This window comes from Humulus lupulus, chromosome 3 (assembly GCF_963169125.1).
Source record: "Humulus lupulus chromosome 3, drHumLupu1.1, whole genome shotgun sequence".
Lineage (NCBI taxonomy): Eukaryota > Viridiplantae > Streptophyta > Magnoliopsida > Rosales > Cannabaceae > Humulus > Humulus lupulus.
Window position 1 is genome coordinate 84,137,668 of NC_084795.1, and position 23,243 is coordinate 84,160,910.

The 23,243-nt window shown below is 38.4% G+C and overlaps 1 protein-coding gene and 1 non-coding gene across 2 annotated transcripts; one reads left to right on the forward strand and one right to left on the reverse strand.

Moving 5' to 3' along the window:
• Positions 1 to 4,102: 4,102 nt before the first annotated feature.
• LOC133827963 (small nucleolar RNA R71) lies at positions 4,103 to 4,209 on the reverse strand. The gene has a single exon (XR_009890611.1). It is a non-coding gene; the product is annotated as a small nucleolar RNA R71 (small nucleolar RNA).
• Positions 4,210 to 21,149: 16,940 nt separating this feature from the next.
• On the forward strand, positions 21,150 to 23,233 carry LOC133822907 (eukaryotic translation initiation factor 5A-2). Its single transcript, XM_062255372.1, has 5 exons — positions 21,150 to 21,536; positions 22,100 to 22,222; positions 22,316 to 22,372; positions 22,597 to 22,671; positions 22,919 to 23,233. Exons 1-5 carry the CDS (start codon positions 21,414 to 21,416, stop codon positions 23,018 to 23,020), a joined length of 480 nt encoding a protein of 159 aa, XP_062111356.1. The 5' UTR covers positions 21,150 to 21,413; the 3' UTR covers positions 23,021 to 23,233.
• The last annotated feature ends 10 nt before the right edge of the window (positions 23,234 to 23,243 follow it).

The following is a 23,243-nucleotide window of genomic DNA, read 5'->3' on the forward strand; positions in this document are numbered from 1 at the left end:
CTTTTTTCTCTGAAAGTTTAAAATACGAAAGTGAGGGGAAGAAGATGGTATGGGCATATTTATAGACCATAAAGAATGTCAAACGACGAAATGATCTGGATCGTTGGCCGAACTCGATATTTGATCGAACGAATGGGCACAGACGTCACAATGGCGGCATAAAGGTGGCAGATGAATAGATGTGGGCATGGTACAAAAGCACTCAAGTGCTCTAGTTGAGCAACCCCTGGCTAACACGTGTCCACTCTTGAGTACATTAGACGGTACAGTTTCCAAGGAGGGCAGTTCAAAAGTTTCCTTCTCATAGGATTCGAACTGATACTTTTGAGGGGGCAAAATGTTACACCTATATTTCAAGATTGAGGAATTATGATCTCGAATTCTAGGCTCGTTAGGTGTAAGCTCGAAATAAGAACAGTCGTCATATGATCCTTCAGTCAGACAGTTTCGCGATAAATGACGACCTCGTGAGCTCGAGTAGTGTGTAGCCTCAAAGATTCTCCGAGCTTGTGAGGTAAGCTCGCAATAGCAAGGTTTCAACACTTTTATATATTTCCTGATGCATCTCTTGCCCTCAGACAAGATGGTTCGAGCTCGTAATAGACAAATAGTCTCGGAGGTGGACTCAGTATCTGAGCTAGTCAGTTATGGGTGAATGTATTTATTGTTATAGAATCCCTATGGATAACATTATGTAATTTGTTAACCAATCCCACATTTTTTGAATTACAGAATATCTTCCCAAAATATGTGGGAATGAATTCTGAAACCTTCTCTATAAATAGAGAAGGAAACTCCATTTGTAAAGGATCGAAGTTTTGAGATCTTGAGAGAAAACTCTGGGCAACTATTCTTTGAAAGTTTCTAGAAGACTCCCAAGGGTTAATAACACAAACTCATGGACTAGGCAGATTTAACTGCTGAACCACGTAAAAAGATTTGGTTTTCATCTTCTTATTTCATTTCTTCTGATATATTCTTGTTTAATTGCTCTCCTTTTTAAGTTGACGAAAAACAGCGTCAACACTTGGTTTTGATGGAATGATTTGGAATATTTGACATGGATATAGTATTGTGATTGTGTGCTATTTATTAGTTAAGGCTAATTTTCATAGCAAGGATTGAAGTTGATTATTGAATTGATTTTACTGAAATTCTAGATGAAATGTAGTTGAAAATTCTAAGCTTGTATTGCATGGTTATCATGAGGTGGAGGCTTGTTAGGTAAACTTGATTCATGTGTGTGATTAGTTTGTTTTAGAAAGTGTCAATAGATTTTACTCGCAGACTAGTAAAAGTTATGTTTGGGGGAGTTTGATAGAGTATTTTTTATAGTGTTTTAAAGGGTTATTTTATTTAATTTTTGAGGTTTATTTAGTAATTTTTTGTGCATTATAACATTTTGTTGCCTATGTTTGATAATATTTCAGATTTATGAGACGTAATTGATAAATGGCCGCATTTGGTGTTAAAAAGATGGAATTTGATGAAAAAAGACATTTGAGTTGCGACGCTTCGAGTTAGAGCTGTGGCATTGCGATTAGACAAAGAGGTCAATCTATCGAGAAGCAAAGAGTCGCGGCGCTGCCTTTGAGAGTCGCGGTGCTTTTGGTTGATGAATTTGAGCCACGGCGCAGGTCTATTAGAGTCGCGACGCTTGAGCAAGTCAAAGACGAGAGAATTCAAGATTTTGGATACGGGCCGCGACGCCTCATTATAGAGTCGCGGCGCTTGAGAGGCATATTTCGCAGAAAAGGTCATTTTATGCAGAGGCAAAAGCAGGATTTCACATCCAAAGCACAAATTACTATTTAATCATCATTATGAAGATTTCTGAAAGAAAAAAAAACCCCTAAGGAGACTGCTTGTTTGATCTATTTATTGTTCTCTAGATTTCTTCTTCATCTTAGTTCTTTAGGTTATTTTCTATGAACAATTATTTGAATGTAATGGTTATTATGTCTGATATGAACTAAATCCTCTATCTAAGAGTTAATGTAGTCACTTCGATTTCTATTTAATGTTATTATGATGTTCTGTTGATACTTCTTCTTTATTCTAATTGTTTTGGTGATGTTTTTAGTAGTCTTTTATTTTGTTTTTCCTTCATTTAGCGTGGGTTTATGCTTTGTTTGGTTGTTTTTGTGAATATCAGGAAGAATTGAGCATGTGGAAGAAAATTCCAAAGAAAGGGAAGAAATAACCGAGTTTTCCATCATATTTCGATCAAGAATGGTTTTTAACACAATTTGGAAGTGTTGGTGAAAATTTGGGATGAAAACTTGAAGAATTGGGAATTCCCTTAAGAGCCACGGCATGAGCAAAGTGGAGCCGCGACTAGGTGGGAAACAGAAGCATTGTTTTTCAGGAAGTCTTCGGGCCACGGCATGGATGGGCACTCTGCCCAGAAAACGACGATGTGGGCCGCGGCATGGCTTCAGAGGGCCGCAGCATTGAGAGGATCTTCTGCCCAGAAATTGTGATACGGGCCGCGGCATAGTGTATGTAGAGCCGCGGCCCGCCTCTTTAAAATTTGAAGATCCTAGGTTTTAAATGACGAAAAGGAGAAGAAAAGGACGAACGGACGAAGGGAGGAGTTCTGGTTTTGAAGGCTCAAGCTTAGAGTATTTTTACATGTTTTTCTTCCTGATGTTATCTTTAGTTTTTGTTGTGATTAGTACTATGACTATGAACTAATTTTCTGTTTAGGATGTTCAATTGAATCACTTGAATCTCTGTTATGACCTAATGCAATTTTAATTTCTTTCTTCTTCAATCTTCTTCAATTCCTTATAACCTGTTCTTATAGATTGATTATTGATTGGCCATCTTTAGTCATATATATATGTTTTCAAGTCAAAATCTGAGAAGTGAGATTTAATTCTGCTGTGGTTATATTGGACATAATTTTAATTTAGAACGAAAGTATCTGAATTAATTGTGTAACTGTTATTAAGTTGATTGAGATTAATGCTACCTTTGTGGTTCAATTTACCATAGAAATATAGGAAATTGTCACCTAGGTTGAGTTTATAATTCATAGTATGATTATAGGCTGCTGTAACAACTTGTTAATTGAATTAGGTAAAAATAAGAAGAATTCACACTTTGCATTAGGGAATAATAGGGAGGATAGTTGATGAGATTGAATATCCTAATTGTTTCTCAGTGATTAAATTAAAAGTTTTACTATTAGTTATTATTCTATTTAATTGTCGATCATTATTTCTGCACTTTATTGGTTCTTTTGCTGTATTTTACAAAAATCAAGAATTTCAATTCATCAAATAGAACAAGAAATTAATTGACTGGTAATTGATAACTCAGTCCTTGAGGACGATACTTGGTTTTACCATTTTATTACGAGTTTGCGACTGTGTGCACTTGCATAGCAAAATTATCGCAACATGGTTTTGGCGTCGTTGCCGGGGACTGGAAATAATTATCAATATCAGTCTAATTAATTTTTATTCTAATTTGATTTTAATTTATTTGCTTCTAATCTGTTTAGTTGCTAAATTTTTCTGTCTCAGGTGAATTTTGGTATATGCGTGGCAGAAAAGGAAAAGCCACACTTGTTCCTTTGAATCTCGAGATTGAAAAGTCCTGCAATCAAATCAGAAAGAATAAGAGAAAGGCCCAGAATTCTGTGAAGATGGCACAAAATGATGGGGATGGCAGGAATGGTCTAAATCCAGGAGTTGTACAAGGGGTTCAGGCTCAGACCAACGCTGAGAGGAGCCTGAGAGATTATATGCTACCCACTCTGACGGGAGTACAAAATAGTATACGCCCACCAGCTGTAGAGGCCAACAACTTCGAAATCAAGCCTGCTATTTTACAAATGGTGCAGTCCTCTGTGCAATTCAATGGGTTGCCCTCTGAAGATCCTCACACCCATTTGTCCAACTTTCTGGAGTTGTGTGGAACCTTCAAATATAATGGGGTGAGTGATGACGCAATCAAGCTTAGGCTCTTCCCATTTTCTCTAAGGGACAGAGCTAAAAGTTGGCTGAACTCTCTGCAGCCAAACTCCATTGTCACTTGGCAAGATCTAGCTCAGAAATTTTTATCCAAATTCTTCCCTCCGTCAAAGGCTGCTAAATTGAGGGGAGAGATAAATAACTTTTGCCAGAATGACGGAGAGTCACTGTATGAAGCTTGGGAACGGTTTAAGGAACTCCTGAGAAGATGTCCTCATCATGGCATTGAACAGTGGATGCTAGTACAGAATTTGTACAATGGTTTATGTCCAACAACCATAACTATTATAGATGCTGCAGCAGGTGGCACTTTTATGAGCAAGAGCGCAGCTGGTGCTTATGAGCTGCTGGAGGACATGGCTACAAATAACCATCAGTGGTCTGAGGAAAGATCATCAGGAGTCAGAAAGGTAGCTGGGGTGCATGAGCTGGATGCAATCACTGCTTTAACAGAGCAAGTAGCCTCTTTGACCAAGCAGTTGCAACAGAGTAGTGTATCTGCTAATGTGGTTCAGATGGCAGTGAGGTGTGAAATGTGTGGTGGTGCTCATTCTGTTGATCAGTGCCCTATCTGTATTAATAATAACACCCCAATGGATCATGCCCAAGTTTAGGCGGTGGGAAATTTTCAGAGGCCACTCAATAATCCATTCTCCAACAACTACAATCCAGGGTGGCGAAATCATCCAAAATTTTCATGGAAGAATAATCAAGGCCAACAACCTCAGTTTCAGGGCCAGTTTCAGAATAACATGCCTCAACCACCTATGAATCAAGCTTCGTCATCACTGCAGCCTAGGCCTCAACAATCAATGCCTCAACCTGAGAGACCTAATGAACTGCAAGCTGCCCTGTTGACTCTTACTAATACTCAGACTCAATTTATGACTGAGACCAGATCATCTATTCGAAACCTTGAGACACAGGTTGGGCAGTTGGCCAATATGCTCAATAACAGACCCCAGGGAAACTTGCCTAGTAATACTGAAGTCAACCCCAAGGAGCAAGTTCAGGCAATTACTCTGAGGAGTGGGAAGCAAACAGAGCAGCCTAGACCTCCACAGGCAGTGGTTCAGAAAAAAGAGATGGGTGCACAGTCTAATTCAGAAAGGGTTACTGAAGACCATCAGAAGTCAGAACAGAGTCCCCCAGTTGTCATTGAGCAGCCAGTTAGAGTTCCATACCCTCAGAGGCTTAGAAAGACTACCCTTGATAAACAGTTTTCTAAGTTTCTTGAGGTGTTTAAAAAGCTGCACATAAACATTCCTTTTGCTGAGGCCTTGGAGCAGATGCCCAGTTATGTTAAGTTCATGAAGGAGATTTTGTCAAAGAAAAGGAGAATGGAGGACTATGAGACTGTAGCACTCACTGAAGAGTGCAGCGCGATTTTACAAAGGAAGTTACCCCAAAAGCTGAGAGATCCGGGGAGTTTCACCATACCCTGCACCATTGGTAAGTTTGAATGTAAGCACGCCTTATGTGATCTGGGGGCAAGTATCAATCTGATGCCCTTATCTGTGTTTAAAAGACTTGGTTGGGGGGAGGCAAAACCAACAACTGTCACTTTACAGCTCACAGACCGATCGTTAACACATCCACGAGGTATTATTGAGGATGTTCTTGTGAAAGTGGATAAGTTCATATTTCCCGCTGACTTTATTGTTCTGGACATGGAGGAGGACACAGATGTTCCTATTATTCTTGGTAGGCCATTTCTAGCCACAGGCCAAGCTCTTATTGATGTTCACAAAGGAGAGCTTAAGTTGAGAGTTCAAGGAGATGAGGTGGTCTTTAATGTCTTCAAGTCTATGAAGTATCCGGTGGCTAGTGACAGTTGCTTTAGTGTGGATATGATAGAAAAGGCAGTCTCCAAGAGAAGGATGAGCAGTGATGCCTTAGAGGCAGTATTATTGGGTGATGAGGGCGATGATGATGAGGATGCTGAGATCAGAGAATGTGTAAACTGGATCAACTCTTTCTTACCATATTGGAAAAAGTTCCAAGAATTAGCGGATGCGACTGATAAACCGCTAACCTCCATTCAGCAGCCACCACCGTTGGAATTAAAGGTCCTCCCAGATCACTTGCAATATGCTTATTTGGGAGAGAATGAAACTTTACCGGTCATTGTGTCAGCTGACCTGTCAAAGGTAGAATTGGAGAAATTGTTGAGGGTTCTAAGGGAGCATAAATTGGCCATTGGGTGGACATTGGCAGATATTAGAGGAATAAGCCCAGCGACAGTGATGCATAAAATTTTATTGGAGGAGAATAGCAAGCCATCCATAGAGGCCCAGAGAAGACTCAATCCAGCCATGAAGGATGTAGTATTGGAGCAGATTCTTAAATGGTTGGATGTTGGGGTGATCTACCCAATTTCTGATAGTGCATGGGTGAGCCCTATGCAAGTGGTGCCTAAAAAGGGTGGAATGACTGTAGTGAAAAATGAGAACAATGAACTCATTCCAACAAGGACTGTAACGGGGTGGCGGATTTGTATAGACTACCGCAAGCTCAATAAGGCAACAAGGAAGGATCATTTTCCTTTACCTTTCCTTGATCAGATGCTTGACAGATTGGCAGGCCATAGCTACTACTGTTTCTTGGATGGGTATTCTGGGTATCATCAGATCGCTATTGCACCAGAGGATCAAGAAAAAACAACCTTTACATGTCCTTATGGCACATTTGCTTTCAGGAGAATGCCATTTGGACTGTGCAATGCCCCTGCAACATTTCAAAGGTGCATGATGGCCATATTTTCAGACATGGTAGACCGGTGTATTGAGATTTTCATGGATGATTTCTCTGTTTTTGGCTCATCATTCGACCTCTGTTTGGGTAATTTGGAGAACGTGCTGCGTCGTTGTGAGATGGCTAATCTGGTGTTGAATTGGGAGAAATGCCATTTTATGGTGAAAGAGGGGATTGTTCTTGGCCATAAAATTTCAAGTGAGGGAATTGAGGTAGATAGAGCGAAAATTTCTACCATTGAAAGGCTGCCTCCACCAGTTTCAGTCAAAGGAGTTAGAAGTTTTCTTGGTCACACTGGGTTCTATCGAAGATTCATCAAAGATTTCTCAAAGGTGTCTAAGCCTCTCTCGAATCTGCTTATGAATGGAGTTGTCTTTGATTTTAATGACGAATGTTTGAGGGCGTTCAATTTCTTGAAAGAAAAGCCGATTTCTGCTCCAATTGTGATAGCTCCGAATTAGGAATTGCCTTTTGAGTTGATGTGTGATGCCAGTGATTACGCAGTGGGGGCAGTTCTGGGACAGCGGATTGACAAGGTATTCATGTCTATTTACTATGCTAGTCGGACTCTAAATGATGCTCAGCTGAATTATGCCACTACAGAAAAAGAGTTACTAGCTATTGTGTTTGCTTGCGATAAATTCAGACCATATCTGATTGGTAACAAGGTGATTGTCTACACTGATCACTCTGCCATTAAATACTTGATGTCAAAGAAAGATGCCAAGCCCCGCCTGATTAGATGGATTCTGTTGCTTCAAGAATTTGACATGGAGATTCGTGACAAGAAGGGCAGCGAGAATGTGGTAGCTGATCATCTCTCTAGACTTGAGGTGGAGGAGACTGAAAATAAGAAAGCAGTGCAAATCAATGATCACTTTCCTGATGAGCAGTTGTTTGGGGTAAGTGAGACTTTAGCTGTCTCGTGGTTTGCAGACATAGTGAACTTTTTGGTTGCAAAAATTGTGCCTTCTGAAATGTCAAAGCAACAATTAAAGAAATTCTTTTCTGAGGTGAAACACTACTATTGGGAGGAACCTATTCTCTATAGGCACTGTGTTGATCAGATTATCAGAAGGTGTGTTCCTGAAGAAGAGATGCAGTCCATTCTTAATCCCTGTCATACTCAACAATGCGGAGGGCATTTTGGAGCATCAAGAACGGCGGCTAAGGTATTACAAAGCAGTTTCTATTGGCCTTCATTATTCAAGGATGCCAATGTGTTTGTCAAGGCTTGTGATAGATGTCAGAGAACTGGCAATATCTCGAGGAGAAACGAAATGCCTCTACAAGGGATTCTTGAGGTGGAACTGTTTGACGTATGGGGCATCGATTTCATGGGGCCTTTTCCATCGTCTTACAACAATGAATATATTCTATTGGCAGTGGATTATGTATCCAAATGGGTGGAGGCTACAGCAACTAGAGCCAATGATGGTAAAACTGTGCTTAATTTTCTGCATAAACATATTTTTACTAGATTTGGCACTCCCCGAGCTTTGATTAGTGATGAAGGGAAACACTTTGTGAATAAGCAATTGGATGCACTGCTGGCTCGTTATGGAGTTTATCACCGAAAAGCTTTGCCTTATCATCCTCAATCAAATGGGCAAGCTGAAGTTTCGAACAGAGAAATCAAGAGCATCCTTGAGAAGACCGTTGACAGTTCGAGGAAAAATTAGTCGAAAAAGTTAGATGATGCGATTTGGGCATACAGAACTGCATTCAAAACACCAATAGGCATGTCTCCTTATAGGTTGGTGTTTGGTAAAGCGTGTCATCTACCAGTCGAATTGGAGCATAGGGCATTTTGGGCTATGAAAAAGTTAAATTATGATTGGAGTGCCGCTAGTGAAAGAAGACTGTTGCAACTGAATGAACTTGACGAGTTCAGAAATGAGGCTTATGAGAATGCCAAGATTTATAAAGAAAGAACAAAGGCTTGGCATGACAAGAACTTAATCAGAAAAGAGTTCCAACCAGGGCAGCAGGTACTTCTTTTCAATTCAAGACTGCGGCTGTTTCCTGGCAAACTGAAGTCAAGGTGGTCAGGGCCATTCACTGTAGTTCAAGTTTTTCCATATGGTTCTGTAGAAGTTCGGGGCAACTCAGGTGATTCCTTTAAAGTCAATGGTCAGAGATTGAAGCTCTACTTGGGTGGTAGTTTTGATCAAGCGAAGTCTATCCTCCTTCTGAAGCCTCTCTGAAGAGGGGTTCAGCGTCCGGCTAAATGACGTTAACGACAGCGCTTGTAGGAGGCACCCTATATTTTACTTGTTATTTATTTTACTTTTGTATTTGTAAACAATGGATATTTGGTTTAATTTTAGACTTTTAGAATCGTGAAAAACGTGAAAAATGAAAAAAACTTTAAAAAATCAAAAAAATAAAAAATTCCTTAAGGGCCACGGCATAGCCATATGATGCCGCGGCATTGGGGGTTCCAGAGGCCCACGGATTTGGCAGTATAGGGGCGGGTCGCGGCATTAAGCCCCATTTTTCCCAGAAAAACAAGGCGGGCCGCGGCATATGTTTGAGAGGGCCGTGGCATTCAATCTTGGAAATTTTATGCGGGCCGCGGCATAGTCAAGGTAATGCCGCGGCCCTAGTCCGAAAATTGGGATAAAAAGCCCTAAATCAGCCATTGTCTCATTCATTCACTCTCACAATCTACATCACACTCCAAACTTCTTTTTCTCTCTATTTTTTTGAGACTTCCATTAGTCAAGGCGACCAAAAGAAGAATTTTTGTGCCATTCAAGTAAGTGTATCATCTCTATTCTAATGCTTTTGATTGGAGAATTAGATTGCATTGTGGTGTTGTGGATTGTTCTATGTGTTTCTTGTGAGAAGATTAAGGGTTTTGCCAATTGTTGATTGTGGTAATTAGTGTTTGGGGCTGTTGATTGTGGTAATTAGTGTTTGGGGCTATTGATTGTGGTAATTAGTAAGTTTGGGGGGAGTGACACCAAAAGGAAATTATACTCAAGTTCTTGAGAGCATATTTGGGGGTTTAGTTGGTTCTTCTTTTTGGAAAGAAACTATGGGTCCTAAGCGAAATCCCCCTAGAGGCACCTCCTCCAAGAAAGCATCCTCATCACGCACTCAGCCACCACCAACACCACCTGCCCCAGCTGAGTATGACACTAATTTATTTGTCAATAAGGACGCTGCCGAGTTGTTTAAAAAGATTTATAAAAGATCGGTGGTAAGGGAAAGGGGGTTTGACCTTAATGAGGCCCCTGCTGTACAACACCCTGGTTATGAACTTATCAAAGCTGAAATAGTGCGACGTAAATGGAATTTGTTTTGTGACTCGACCTATGTGGATTCAGCCAACTGCTCTATTATATATGAATTTTTCGCCAACTTCTCATATCAAGATGCAGAACAGAATAATTTTGTCAGGGGAAAATTGGTGCCTACAACATCTTATGCATTCAACCAATTACTGGATCTTCCCTCATTTTCTGTACAAGAGGATGAACACTGGCAGTTGGCCCATTTCGAGGAGCCAGACTATGATGCGGTGGCTGCGGTCTTAAGTATGGAAGGGGCGTGTTTCAGTTATCATAATGGGAGGCCCAAAGAGTTGTTCAGGTGGCAGCTAAACCCAGTTGCGAAGGCGTGGGTTTATTTTGTGAGTGCACGTTTACTGCCGACGTCTCATCTGTCTTCTGTTGATCGAGAGCGTTGTTTGTTAGTGTATGCTATCATGACCCAAAAGAAGGTCGATGTGGGCCGCATTATTCGCTATAGCATTCGCAACATCAGTAGATTCAACACTACAGCTGGTGTCGCCCATGGTACCTTCCTCTCGACTTTATGTAACACTTATGAGGTACCAACCTTTCCCAGCGATCTAGTCTGGAGGCCAATGGGGGCAATCAATCAGACCTTGTTTACGGCCTTCCCTCCAGCCTCTCTTACGCAGCCTGCCTCGACTCAGCCAAATAAGCGCAGCCGGGCTGATGAAACAGGGGACCCTGATCAAGTTGAGGAGGAGGAAGTAGAAGAAGCAGGTCCCAGCAACCCACCTGAAAATTTGGCAATTGGAGGACCGATTGATGAACACACGCAGCGTACGCATGCTCGATTGGATTACATTATTCAACAAAATCAGTATTTAATCCAATCGCAGCAGGCGCAAAATCAGCACTATAATGACTTTATGGTGCAACAAAATGAATATGGGCGGGCTCACATTGAGGAGTTGAATACTTTGGTCACGAGGTGGACTATGAGTTCAGCTGATGAGAATTATTTCACTCCACCGCCACAGTACACTCCATATCAGTGGCCACCTTCGCCACCTCCACCGCCATACTGATGTGGCGTCAGGTAAGTTCTCTTCCCTTGTTCTTTTCTTTATCACATTGGGGAAAATGTGCATCTTAAGTTTGGGGGGGAGCTTATTTTGTTTTATTTTTTGTTTTCTGCGTTGTTTAGTTTAGTTTTCTGTAGTGTAAAGGTTAAACCATCATTCTTGTCTGTACTTGCTTTGTCTTTGCTCGTGAAAAGGAAATTGAATTCAACTGTGTGCTTGGTTCAATTGTTTTAGAGTTGAATTTAGAAAGTTTTGTGGGAAATTTTTAATATGTTTTGAAAAGACAACATTTTGGATTGTATTATATGTGTTTGACTAGGGTTGGTGGAATGACAATTTGAATCTAATAGAACTTGCATTATTTGGCTTTTGAGGCGAAATTCTTGATGACATGTGTTTAGAAAAGTGATTTAGGCAATTTTATTGGATCGATTGTGCCTTTCAAGCCGACCGTGAGTTAATTATCCTTAGTTACTCTTTTTGAGCCTTAAACTTGGTTTTTGTTCTTGATCATACTACTTGAGCCTAAATTTCTTAACTTCTTTATTTGTGTTTTCCTTTCCTTTTGTTATCATAAGCATATAATTTGTGGGGAAGAAGAAGGAAAAATAGTAAGAAATTGGTATGATTGGGAATATAGTATGATTGTACAAAAAAAAAAAAAAAGAGAGAGAGAAGTCTTTGAAAAAAAATAATAATAATAATATCACTTTGTCACACTCCTTGATCATATATATATAGAAAATAATAAGTTTGGGGGAGTGTGATTTGAAAAAAAAAAAAAGTGATAAGTCTAGAAAAGAAAATAAAAGAAGAAAATAATGAAAAGTGTTGTAATCTCTCTCTCTCTAATTGTATAAAAGGGTGATTTTTGGTGTGGTAAAGAGAAATTTGGTGGGTCTCAAGGTTTTTTATGCTTATGGTAACGACTGAGCCTAAATGAGAATTTCATCTACCCTTACCTAAGCCTAACACTATAACCTGTGAAAGTCCTTTTGATTTCAAAACATGTGTTGTTGACATTAGTGGAGAAGGTCAAGTAATGCAAGCATATTGTAGAGTTGGTTTGTGGAATTGTCTGGAATGAGTTGAGCATATATGATAGAATCCAAGTGTTGTAGTCATTTTCATGATATATTATTGATTTCCCTATTTGAATTGTATAAGTTGGACTTTAAGGCAATTGAGCTGAAATTCTGGTTATAAATATTGCAATTGAGATTTCATGAGTTTTGGCAAAGCAGTGTAGATGGTAATGATGGTTTAGCTTGTTCGTTTGTGTTTGTTTCTTTTTGTTAGTTTAACTTGGTCTTTACTCGAGGGCGAGTAAAGGTTAAGTTTGGGGGAGTTTGTTGAGTCTAGTTTTTATTATGTTTTGGTGATGTTTTTAGTAGTCTTTTATTTTGTTTTTCCTTCATTTAGCGCGGGTTTATGCTTTGTTTGGTTGTTTTTGTGAATATCAGGAAGAATTGAGCATGTGGAAGAAAATGCCAAAGAAATGGAAGAAATAACCGAGTTTTCCATCATATTTCGATCAAGAATGGTTTTTAACACAATTTGGAAGTGTTGGTGAAAATTTGGGATGAAAACTTGAAGAATTGGGAATTCCCTTAAGAGCCACGGCATGAGCAAAGTGGAGCCGCGGCTAGGTGGGAAACAGAAGCATTGTTTTTCAGGAAGTCTTCAGGCCACGGCATGGCTAGATAGAACCGCGGCATGGATGGGCACTCTGCCCAGAAAACGACGATGTGGGCCGCGGTATGGCTTCAGAGGGCCGCGGCATTGAGAGGATCTTCTGCCCAGAAATTGTGATACGGGCCGCGGCATAGTGTATGTAGAGCCGCGGCCCGCCTCTTTAAAATTTGAAGATCCTAGGTTTTAAATGACGAAAAGGAGAAGAAAAGGACGTACGGACGAAGGGAGGAGTTCTGGTTTTGAAGGCTCAAGCTTAGAGTATTTTTACATGTTTTTCTTCCTGATGTTATCTTTAGTTTTTGTTGTGATTAGTACTATGACTATGAACTAATTTTCTGTTTAGGATGTTCAATTGAATCACTTGAATCTCTGTTATGACCTAATGCAATTTTAATTTCTTTCTTCTTCAATCTTCTTCAATTCCTTATAACCTATTCTTATAGATTGATTATTGATTGGCCATCTTTAGTCATATATATATGTTTTTAAGTCAAAATCTGAGAAGTGAGATTTAATTCTGCTGTGGTTATATTGGACATAATTTTAATTTAGAACGAAAGTATCTGAATTAATTGTGTAACTGTTATTAAGTTGATTGAGATTAATGCTACCTTTGTGGTTCAATTTACCATAGAAATATAGGAAATTGTCACCTAGGTTGAGTTTATAATTCATAGTATGATTATAGGCTGCTGTATCAACTTGTTAATTGAATTAGGTAAAAATAAGAAGAATTCACACTTTGCATTAGGGAATAATAGGGATGATAGTTGATGAGATTGAATATCCTAATTGTTTCTCAGTGATTAAATTAAAAGTTTTACTATTAGTTATTATTCTATTTAATTGTCGATTATTATTTCTGCACTTTATTGGTTCTTTTGCTGTATTTTACAAAAATCAAGAATTTCAATTCATCAAATAGAACAAGAAATTAATTGACTGGTAATTGATAACTCAGTCCTTGAGGACGATACTTGGTTTTACCATTTTATTACGAGTTTGCGACTGTGTGCACTTGCATAGCAAAATTATCGCAAGACTAATCTATATGATGTTTGCTTAATGCTAGTAAATACTTTATCACTATTTGCTTGATTTATGATTTTGATTCAAAATTCAAAAGATGCGAATTGAATATGTTATCGTTATATAGACATAGGTTACATATTGGACGAAAGTACATGTATGACTTGTGTAGCAATTAGGTTACCAATCTTAATGTCTGCTATGTGTTTAAGTTTATCACAGAGATGTAGAAAACTTGCATATAGGTTGAGATCTTATATCTTAAAAAGAATAGGAATCAATTTTTGTTAACCTGCTATTAGAATAGGAAGAAGAGATTTAGAATTGATTAGTAAAATTAATAGAATGAAAAGTTGATGAAATTAATTCCCTAGGCTTTTTATTATTTATTTTTAATCTGTTGATTCATTGTTCTATTTACATTGTTTAAATTGTGTTCGTAGTTAGAATTATTCACCTTAATTTTAATTAACAAATAAAAAGTGAAAAGCAATTATTGGCAATTAAGTTATTGTCTATGTGGGAATGATTCTTATTTACTATCTATATTAATTGAATCAATTGTGTATACTTACACATTACATTTTCGCTATCAACCTCCTCGTGGCGCACAACAAACCATGACTGAATTGTGAAACGAATGAAGTTCCACAAAAGTAGTGACTGGGAAGGTTCTTGCATCTCTAGTTTTGTTGTTGAAGCTTTGAGTGTAGTTGCTTGTCATTACATTACATTGTATCGATTCCTAGGAAAGTAAGCACGAGTCCACTTATCCAAGCCAATTCCCTCGAGATATCGAGCGATGGCAGGATCAATTTGCTTTATATTGTTGAAGAACCTGTGAAATTTTGACTTCTGAAATGCATAGGCTACATTCCACATCTCATTGTGACAGTGATCAATCTTGAACTTAGCGATTACATTCATACTTATGTGATGGTAGCATGCACCGTGGTAAGCATCAGGGAAGACCAACTCAAGAGCATGAATAATGCTAGCATTCCTGTCTGATACAAAAACCAAATTATCAACAACTCAAATGATTTCCTTCAATTTCATCATGAAATACTTCCAAGAATTATGATTCTCACTGTCCATAATCGCAAACTCAATTGGATAAATGTGGTTATTTGCATCCAATGCAACAACACACAGCATGTGGCCACCACACCTTGCCTTTAAGAAAGTGTCATCCACACATATAACTGGACGACATGATGTAAATCCCCTTCTACAAACTCCAAATGAGAAAAAACAGTAAAGAAAGTGACCGTCCTCTGTGACAAAATCATTTATTGTACCTGGATTCTTTTGTTGCAGCATGTACAAGTAAGAAGGTAACTTGAAGTACGATTCTTCAGGCGTCCCCCTAACATAACCGAGTGTCTTCTCTCTGCATCTCCAAGCCTTCATATAACTCATATCGATCCCAAAATTATTTTTCATATCCTCCTTTATGTTGTTTGCCGGGTAACTAGTGTCATCAGTAGCATATTTGTTCTTGATAAGGTGCCCAATGACCCAAGGTGTTGCTTGACGATGGTTTTTATGTCGCAATTCTAGTGAGCACGTATGTACACTATTATAAACAGTGATCTCAAACATCTCCGACCGCGCTACATTTTTCCCCCTTATTCTCCAACCACAATCAGAATCATTGCAGGTGATATACAACACATCAGTACCAGACTTCTTAACCATAAATTCAAAATTATTCTTCATTGCGAAGAAAGCTGCTTTGGTTTTCAAAGCCATCTTGTTCTCAAACGTCTTCCCAAGGTGTAGTTCTCCCAACGGTACATCGGATGAGGGTGTTTTAGATCGACCAGAGGCCATAAAATCTTCTTTTGTAAACATGGGAGCACTCCATCTTCTGTGATCTTCTATTGAAAATATTGGAACATTCCCTGTATTGTTATATTCTATTCCACCAGGATGACTAGAGCTGGTGCCAGGTGTTTGACGTCCTTGACTTGGTGGGTTCGCCCGTGCAATAGGACATACTGGCTGTTCTTGTACTTGTTCGACTTGTAAATCATTAGACATGTCAATCGGCACTATAATATGCCTCTGAATCGTACCCTGAGTCCTCATTATGTTCAGCTACTGGATCTTCATTCACATAGTTGTCATACTCATACTGGTTGTCCCTCAGGTCACCAATAGGACCTCTTAAAGTAGTTCCCTCAGGTTCAGCAGGATCTCCCACAAGATCTTTTTCTGGAACAAAAGTGCCCACCTCACTATGAACTTTATTAACATTGGGACCGAGAGTGGAATATGGATCTACAATGATAATCTTCTTAACAGGAGTGACACATAAAACTAACCTTTCTTTAGATGTTACTCCTAAGAATGCACTGACACTTAGATCACTTTCAACATGAACGCGTGTAAATGGTTGGTCGCCGCATATGTAAGGAACCTCCAATTTCAACCCATACATCTGTTTATCAACTATAAGTTCCTTGTGCAATATGTCAAGAAGTTGCAAGTACGTTACATTATCCTCCATCAATATCACCATGCATCGAGGGTCCTTGAAAATCCACTTCTTCCCTTCTAATTCCCAAACACCATTGTAAGATACAAAAATATAGACAATGGAACCTGTGTTGAAAAAAAAATAAAGAAATTGTTAAAAAAAACTATAAATTTTTCACAAAGTCATGAAAAATAATACTATCGAGCTCCAATCGAACTCTATCGAGTTCCCATCGAGCTCTCATCAAGATATTATCGAGCTAACAATTCTTAAACCGAACATAACCCTTACTAAAACCTTCATTGAACCCCTAAATAGCACTCACCATCGAGCCACAATCGAGCTACCTCGAACTCGAAACATTACATATGTAACGCCTTGGGTAGCCAAGACCGTTACACTGTATGTTTATAAATGTACAAGACTTGCTAATCAAGTCATTTAGTTAGAAACGTGTTACTGAAACCATAATTGAACTAGGGTTAAAAGATTTTGGTCATAAAAGATACATTTCATTTAGATAAACATTTAGTACATGGGATCCCAAAAGAAATAGAGTTTAAAAGATAGTTTACAAAAATTCCAGGTTGTAAGCAAGTACTGGCCACTCTAAGGGCAAAACAAACATTTAGGCTTCTCCTGTCCTGTACCACTCCTCGGTCATGGCGGACGATCAGCTGACTATGTACATTCAGCCTCAAAGCTCTCCAACTCAGGACTGGTCCACCTTGCTCTTGACTTTACCTACACCACGAAGCACCCATGAGCCGAGGCCCAACAAGAAAGCCACAATACAGAGTATAAATGGTAAACAACAGTCAGATATTTCATGAATTATCAATCAGATACAAACAAGTCATATTGCTCATATAAACGGTGATATCAATCTACAAGCCAATAATCAGTTATTCAGATAACATACTCGCCACAACCATCAATTTAAACAACATTAAACATATCACGCCAAAATCCAGGGTCGGCGCCCTTAGGCCGCACCCTCTGATTATCCCACTGACTTCGGCTTGCATAGGCCGAGCTCAGTGATTATGTACTTAACCTCAGCTACCAGTGGCTAAGCCGCGCCCTATGTGCAAATGTTGATTCCGACACTCTTAGGTCGTTTATCACATGTCCCCATGGCATAATACCATCTCACAACATCACATACAAATATAGGGAACTCTTAGTCCCGACATATTCACATAACCGGGTGCAGTTTCTTACCTTTGATTCCGATAGCTTTGATTAGTGAAATCGACCTTCAAGCACGATCCCGTCCGAGCCCTAGCGTACACCTAGTCACAGCCATTAATTAGAACCATCACTAAACTTCAATTCCGTAACCTAACCTCGTGACCAATTCCGAGCCCTCGGGAAGCCCCAATTCCACCAAACGGGGTGGTGGAATCAAACCCCGAGCCCCCGGGAAAAAAGCCTAAGAAAATACCCAAAAATCCATTTATGAAGACAGGGTAGCGCTATAGCACCACAAAGTGGGCGCTACAACGCTACAAGCAGAGACAAAAACACCCATGAAAACCAGGCCTAGCGCTATAGCACCCTAAAGCTAGCGCTACAGCGCTACTCTCAGCACTAGAAAACCCCCTGAATTTTCCTTCGAATTTCCCCGAGCCAAACCTCCCTAAAACCCCTCCAAACCTCAACCACACTTCAAAATAAGCCTACCATCCACTACATCTCATCCCACATGGCCCAACAACATCAAAGTTGGCCACATGCACCATCAAACATAGCAAAACAAGAATTGAACTTAAAACTCAAGAACTCATCAGAAGAACCAGAAATAACCCAGCAACTCAGATGATCAAGCTTAGAATTCCTTACCTTTGATGGGGAATTCGACCCTAGATTGTCCTCTAAGCCTTTCCAGCCTTTAACTCCTCAGTTCCCAAAGCTTAATTCCCTTAACTTCCATCCAAAACCCAAGTTCAGAAATCAATTCTAACAAAACTCAAAAAAATCATCAAAACCTTTAAACCTTACCTCAATTGAGTAGCTAATTCCTGCTAAATCCTCTAGCTTCACCAAGGATCCTAGCCCCAAGCTCCAGCTAGGGCTGAGCATCGATCAGTTTGGGCGGTTTTTTTATAGTATTAAATCAAGAATTCGATTTTCAGTCCGGATTGGTGCAATCCAAAAACCGACCGTTTTGGACTGCGGTTTGGTCTGTTAAACCGACCAAACCATTTTTTTTTTTTAGAAAGTTTTAGTTAAAAAAAACTAAATTTTTTGGATTATTGGAATTCATTCTTGTGCGTTTTTAAAACATAAATACATAGAACATAATTACATTCACAAATTTGAAAGTTTAAAACATAATTAAAAGTCCATAAGCATAACATAACCTCAAATCACAACACATCATCAAAAGTCCAATACTCCAATGTCTATTGTCCAACTCCAATCCAAGACACAACACAATTAAAACCAAAAGCCAACACATTTAAAACCAAAAGCCTACAACCACAAATCTCAACACATGGTTAAATTTTAAACTTAAAGTCCAAAGTCCATAGTCCATTATAACACAAAAAAAAAAAAAAAAAAATCTAAGTCTAGTCGACTAAAACAACACAAATCAAGTTCAAAAGAGTAGATAGAAAATAAAGTCCAATCCATTTCTAATTTTATAACTTCATTTTTATTTAATAATACAATATATATTATATACAAATTAAAAAAGTATAAGGCATAGGCCTTAATCGGTCGGTGTCGGTTATTTGGGTCAGTTTTCCCTATAAAAAAACCGACCATCTAACGGCGGTTTTAATCGTTGTCGGTTTTTTCGGTGTTCAATTTCAACGGTTTCAGTTTTATCGGTTTTCGGTCAGTCGGTTTGTTCGGGTTTTTGGATTTTTTGCTCACCCCTAGCTCTAGCCTAAGCTTTCTCTAAGTTACAGCTTCAGAAATCCTCAAGAAATGGTGAAAAATTGGCAAACCGAGTGGAGGAGAAGGAGGTAAGCTCAAATGTTCTGTTTTCTCTTCTTTCCTTCTTCTTTTCTTTTCTTTCAGCTTCTACTACTTTCTACAAATTCCACTAAGTCTATAAAGGCGGAATGACCCCTTATCCCTTTTTAAATCAAATGACCATTTTGCCCTCCCATTAAGACCTAAACCTTTAAACATACCAAGGGCATTTTGGTCATTTGCTCCCAATTCCTGCTAATTCCTCAAGTGTCCCTAATAATTACTGCTTAAACCCCGTCACCTAATTAATTACCAATTATTTTCCTCAATGTCAAATAGTCTCCAATATATTTTCCAAATTCCCAGAATACCCCCAGGCTCCCCCAAGCCGAGTATAAATCCCCACCGTGACTTTTTCAATAAACCGCTCACTAGGATCGCCTCGAGTCACAAGCTGTAGATTTATCCACATAATAATGTGGTTTCAACAATTTATCACAAATAATTACATTTATGCACTCAACTGGCCAAAATTACGAATATGCCATTATAATCTAATTAGGGCCTACATGTATACTAATACTCATAACCATGCATCTCATATATCCATATAATCATATAAGCATGCTTATCACATAATCATGCATTTAATCATTTAAATCACACATAATCCAGTTATGCCCTCCCGGCACACTAATCAAAGTCCTTAAGCCTTATTAGTGATTTTGGGTCGTTATAACATACCCATCTGCCAATTATCGAGCCCCTATCGAGCTCCTATCGAGCACATATCGAGAAAACTACTAAACTAAATATTCTAGGGTCCAATCGAACCCCTATCGAGTTCATCGAGCACAATTGAGCAACAAAACTTAAAACTATCAAGCTATAATCGAACTATATCGTGCAACATCGAGCTCATGAAAGAACCATCTTCTACATACCATCGAGCCCCTATCGAGCTGTTATCGAGATCCTATTGAGCTGTTATAGAGCTCATATCGAGCAAAAAAGTTGCAGAAAACCCAGAAAAATGCAGACCTCGAAATCTCTCTAACAAACCCAAAAAACACACCAATATAGGCTCAGATCTGTTTGAAATAGAAAAAAAAAAGTAAACAAACAATACCCAACACAAAATATGAACAATCTTCTTACCCGTGGTTTTTCTCCTCAAAAAATCCTCAAAATGGATGTTGCCTTTGATATTGGGGACTTCATAGAGACATTGGAGATGACTAACAACGATTTCAGCTAGAAAATGATACAAATTTGTGGGTTTTGGCGAGGATTTCGTGAGAATGAGAGAGAGAGAGAAGAGAGAAGAAGAGAAGATTGATTCTTGATATAATGGGATGGGTATTTTGGGTATGAGAGGAATGTTTAGCATCAAATTGAAAAGATGAATAGTGCTATAATAGTTTGATAATATTAGACACTATTAAGTATAAATAATGAAATTTCTCTACCTAAAAAGGTATGCACCGGTGCATACCTTTTGTGTTTCCCGACTCGTTAACAGTTTTCGACACGATTTTTTTATGACCGTGTATATTGTAGTTATTTAGAGTATCATGAAAATTTTTATGAAATTCTGAATAATTTACCGTGCTGAAAACTAGGTTCAAACATGTTGTTTTTCTTTCTTAAAAAAAAAATATGTTGTTTTCCACGTGCATAAAAAAAATTAGTCACGCATGTAACAACTTATTTAAACCTAGTTTTTATAACAGTACATTATCCAAAATTTCTTAAAAATTTACATAATGTTCTAAATAACTACAATAAATATGATATTAGAATATAGAATTATCTTATACATATAAATATTTAAAAGAAAAAGTTACTGCCCTTTTTAAGAGGCGAATCGTGACAGAATCCCACATGCGCAAGCGTCACCTAAACGCTGATTAATAAACATTCGATTCCCTTCAGCTCATTCCATCCAACGGTGGAAAATTACTTAGAAAACTGCTATTCCTAATAAGATTTTATTTTATTTTTATTTTTATTTTTATTTTTTGAAACCCTAGGTTTTTTTGAGATCAAGTCCCACTTCTTACCTCCTTCTTCACAAATATTATTTCAAAACTTGTGGTGGCTATATATAAATTCTCACACTCCTGCTCTTTCCCAGCCCTTCTTTTCTCTGCCTCATTCTTTTTTAGGGGTTTTCTTCTTCTTCACCTTCACCTTTTCCGCTCAGTTAGCTATGTCGGACGAGGAGCACCAGTTTGAGTCCAAGGCCGACGCCGGAGCTTCCAAGACCTACCCTCAGCAAGCCGGTACTATCCGCAAGAACGGTTACATTGTCATCAAGGGCAGGCCCTGCAAGGTTCTCTTTATCATCTTCCTTCTCTCAGATTGGATTCATCCCGGATCTGGGACTTGGATTTATATTTGTTTATTGTTTATTTTAACTAAGCGATGAGGGGCGTGGTTTGCTTTTTTTTTATTTTTTAACTTTCTGGGACTTTTGCGGTTAGAAGTTGTTTCTGTATATTGGGGTTTGTCTGGGCTTGTGGTAATGATAAGCGTGTGTTAGTTTTGTATGATAACTTGCGGTTGATGATGAGAAATTTGGTGCCGGTTTTAAAAAATGTTAGTTTTGAAACCCTTAATAATTTTCTTATTGCATGCGTTGGGACAATACTCTAGGGATTATTTTTCATTATGAATTAAGAATGTATAATGAGCGTGAGCGAATATACTCCTTTGATTTCGTTTCGTAATGGTGGTTCAATATAGCTAAGCTTCGTTTGATTTCTCTAATAAACAAATTATTGGAGAAGACTTTGGAGGCGAGAAAGATCTTCACATGGAAATTATTTTTTTAGTGAATCTATTGGATGAGTTTATTATTGTTCTTATGGATCTTTCACTTTGCTATTTGTACAGGTTGTTGAAGTTTCCACTTCCAAAACTGGAAAGCACGGTCACGCTAAGTGCCACTTTGTTGCAATTGATATCTTCACTGCCAAGAAGCTGGAAGATATTGTTCCATCTTCCCACAATTGTGATGTATGATTATTCCCTTTTCTTCTATTTTGTGTTCTATCGTTTTGATATCTTTTCTTATCTCAGTCTCTGTATTTTCATGTCCTTGTATTGCAGGTCCCCCATGTTAATCGTACTGACTACCAGCTGATTGATATCTCTGAGGATGGATTCGTAAGATTTACTTTCCCTTTTTTCTTCTTTGGTTGCTTTCTTTTGGGTCATATTTGTGTGCGTTTGGTATTGTATTGTATTATATTAAATTTTATTGTATAGCATATTTTTTTATACAACATAGTTCAGTATAAAAATATGCTATATACAATATCGTATCAAACGCACTGTACTGTTTGGCTTTTCATATAAATATTGGGCTAACTTAAGTTCAATTACTGTAGGTGAGTTTGTTGACTGATAATGGAAATACCAAGGATGACCTGAAGCTTCCAACTGATGACAGTCTTCTCACGCAGGTTAGTTGACTTTAATGCTATATCTCTGTAGATATCTCCGTATACATGATGTGTCATTAATACCATTAAAGTTTAGATCTTCACGCTCTTTTGAGAATTGATGTATCTGTCTAATCATTCTCATGTTTATCTTTTCTTTGGGGCCTTTGCTATGCAATGGTGATTTCTTTTAATGTTCATTAATGCTAATAGAATTATTTATGTCGTGAGTATCAATGCTAATGGTCATGGTTTTGGAATTGTACAGATCAAGGATGGATTTGCTGAGGGGAAGGATCTTGTTGTGTCTGTCATGTCCGCAATGGGAGAGGAGCAGATCTGTGCCCTTAAGGACATCGGCCCCAAGTAGTTCATTGCTTGTTGCTTATTAAAAATGTTTTTTATTTTAAGACCATAAATTTATTATGATACAGCTTTGTTGCTGAGGGTTTTATTTGCGTTGAGAATCTGTGGTCACCTTTTTTTTTCTAGCAAATTATTCTGATTGAGAAGCTGCCTGGGTCCAAGTGCGATGCTACCAAAATTATCATGTTCAACTTCAATATATATATTTTTTTTCTAATGTCGTAAGA

Coding starts and splice junctions, on each gene's coding strand:
- LOC133822907 (XM_062255372.1), top strand. CDS start 21,414: ATGTCGGACGAGGAGCACCAGTTTGAGTCCAAGGCCGACGCCGGAGCT. Junction 21,537..22,099: donor TCAAGGGCAGGCCCTGCAAG/GTTCTCTTTATC, acceptor CTATTTGTACAG/GTTGTTGAAGTTTCCACTTC. Junction 22,223..22,315: donor CATCTTCCCACAATTGTGAT/GTATGATTATTC, acceptor CTTGTATTGCAG/GTCCCCCATGTTAATCGTAC.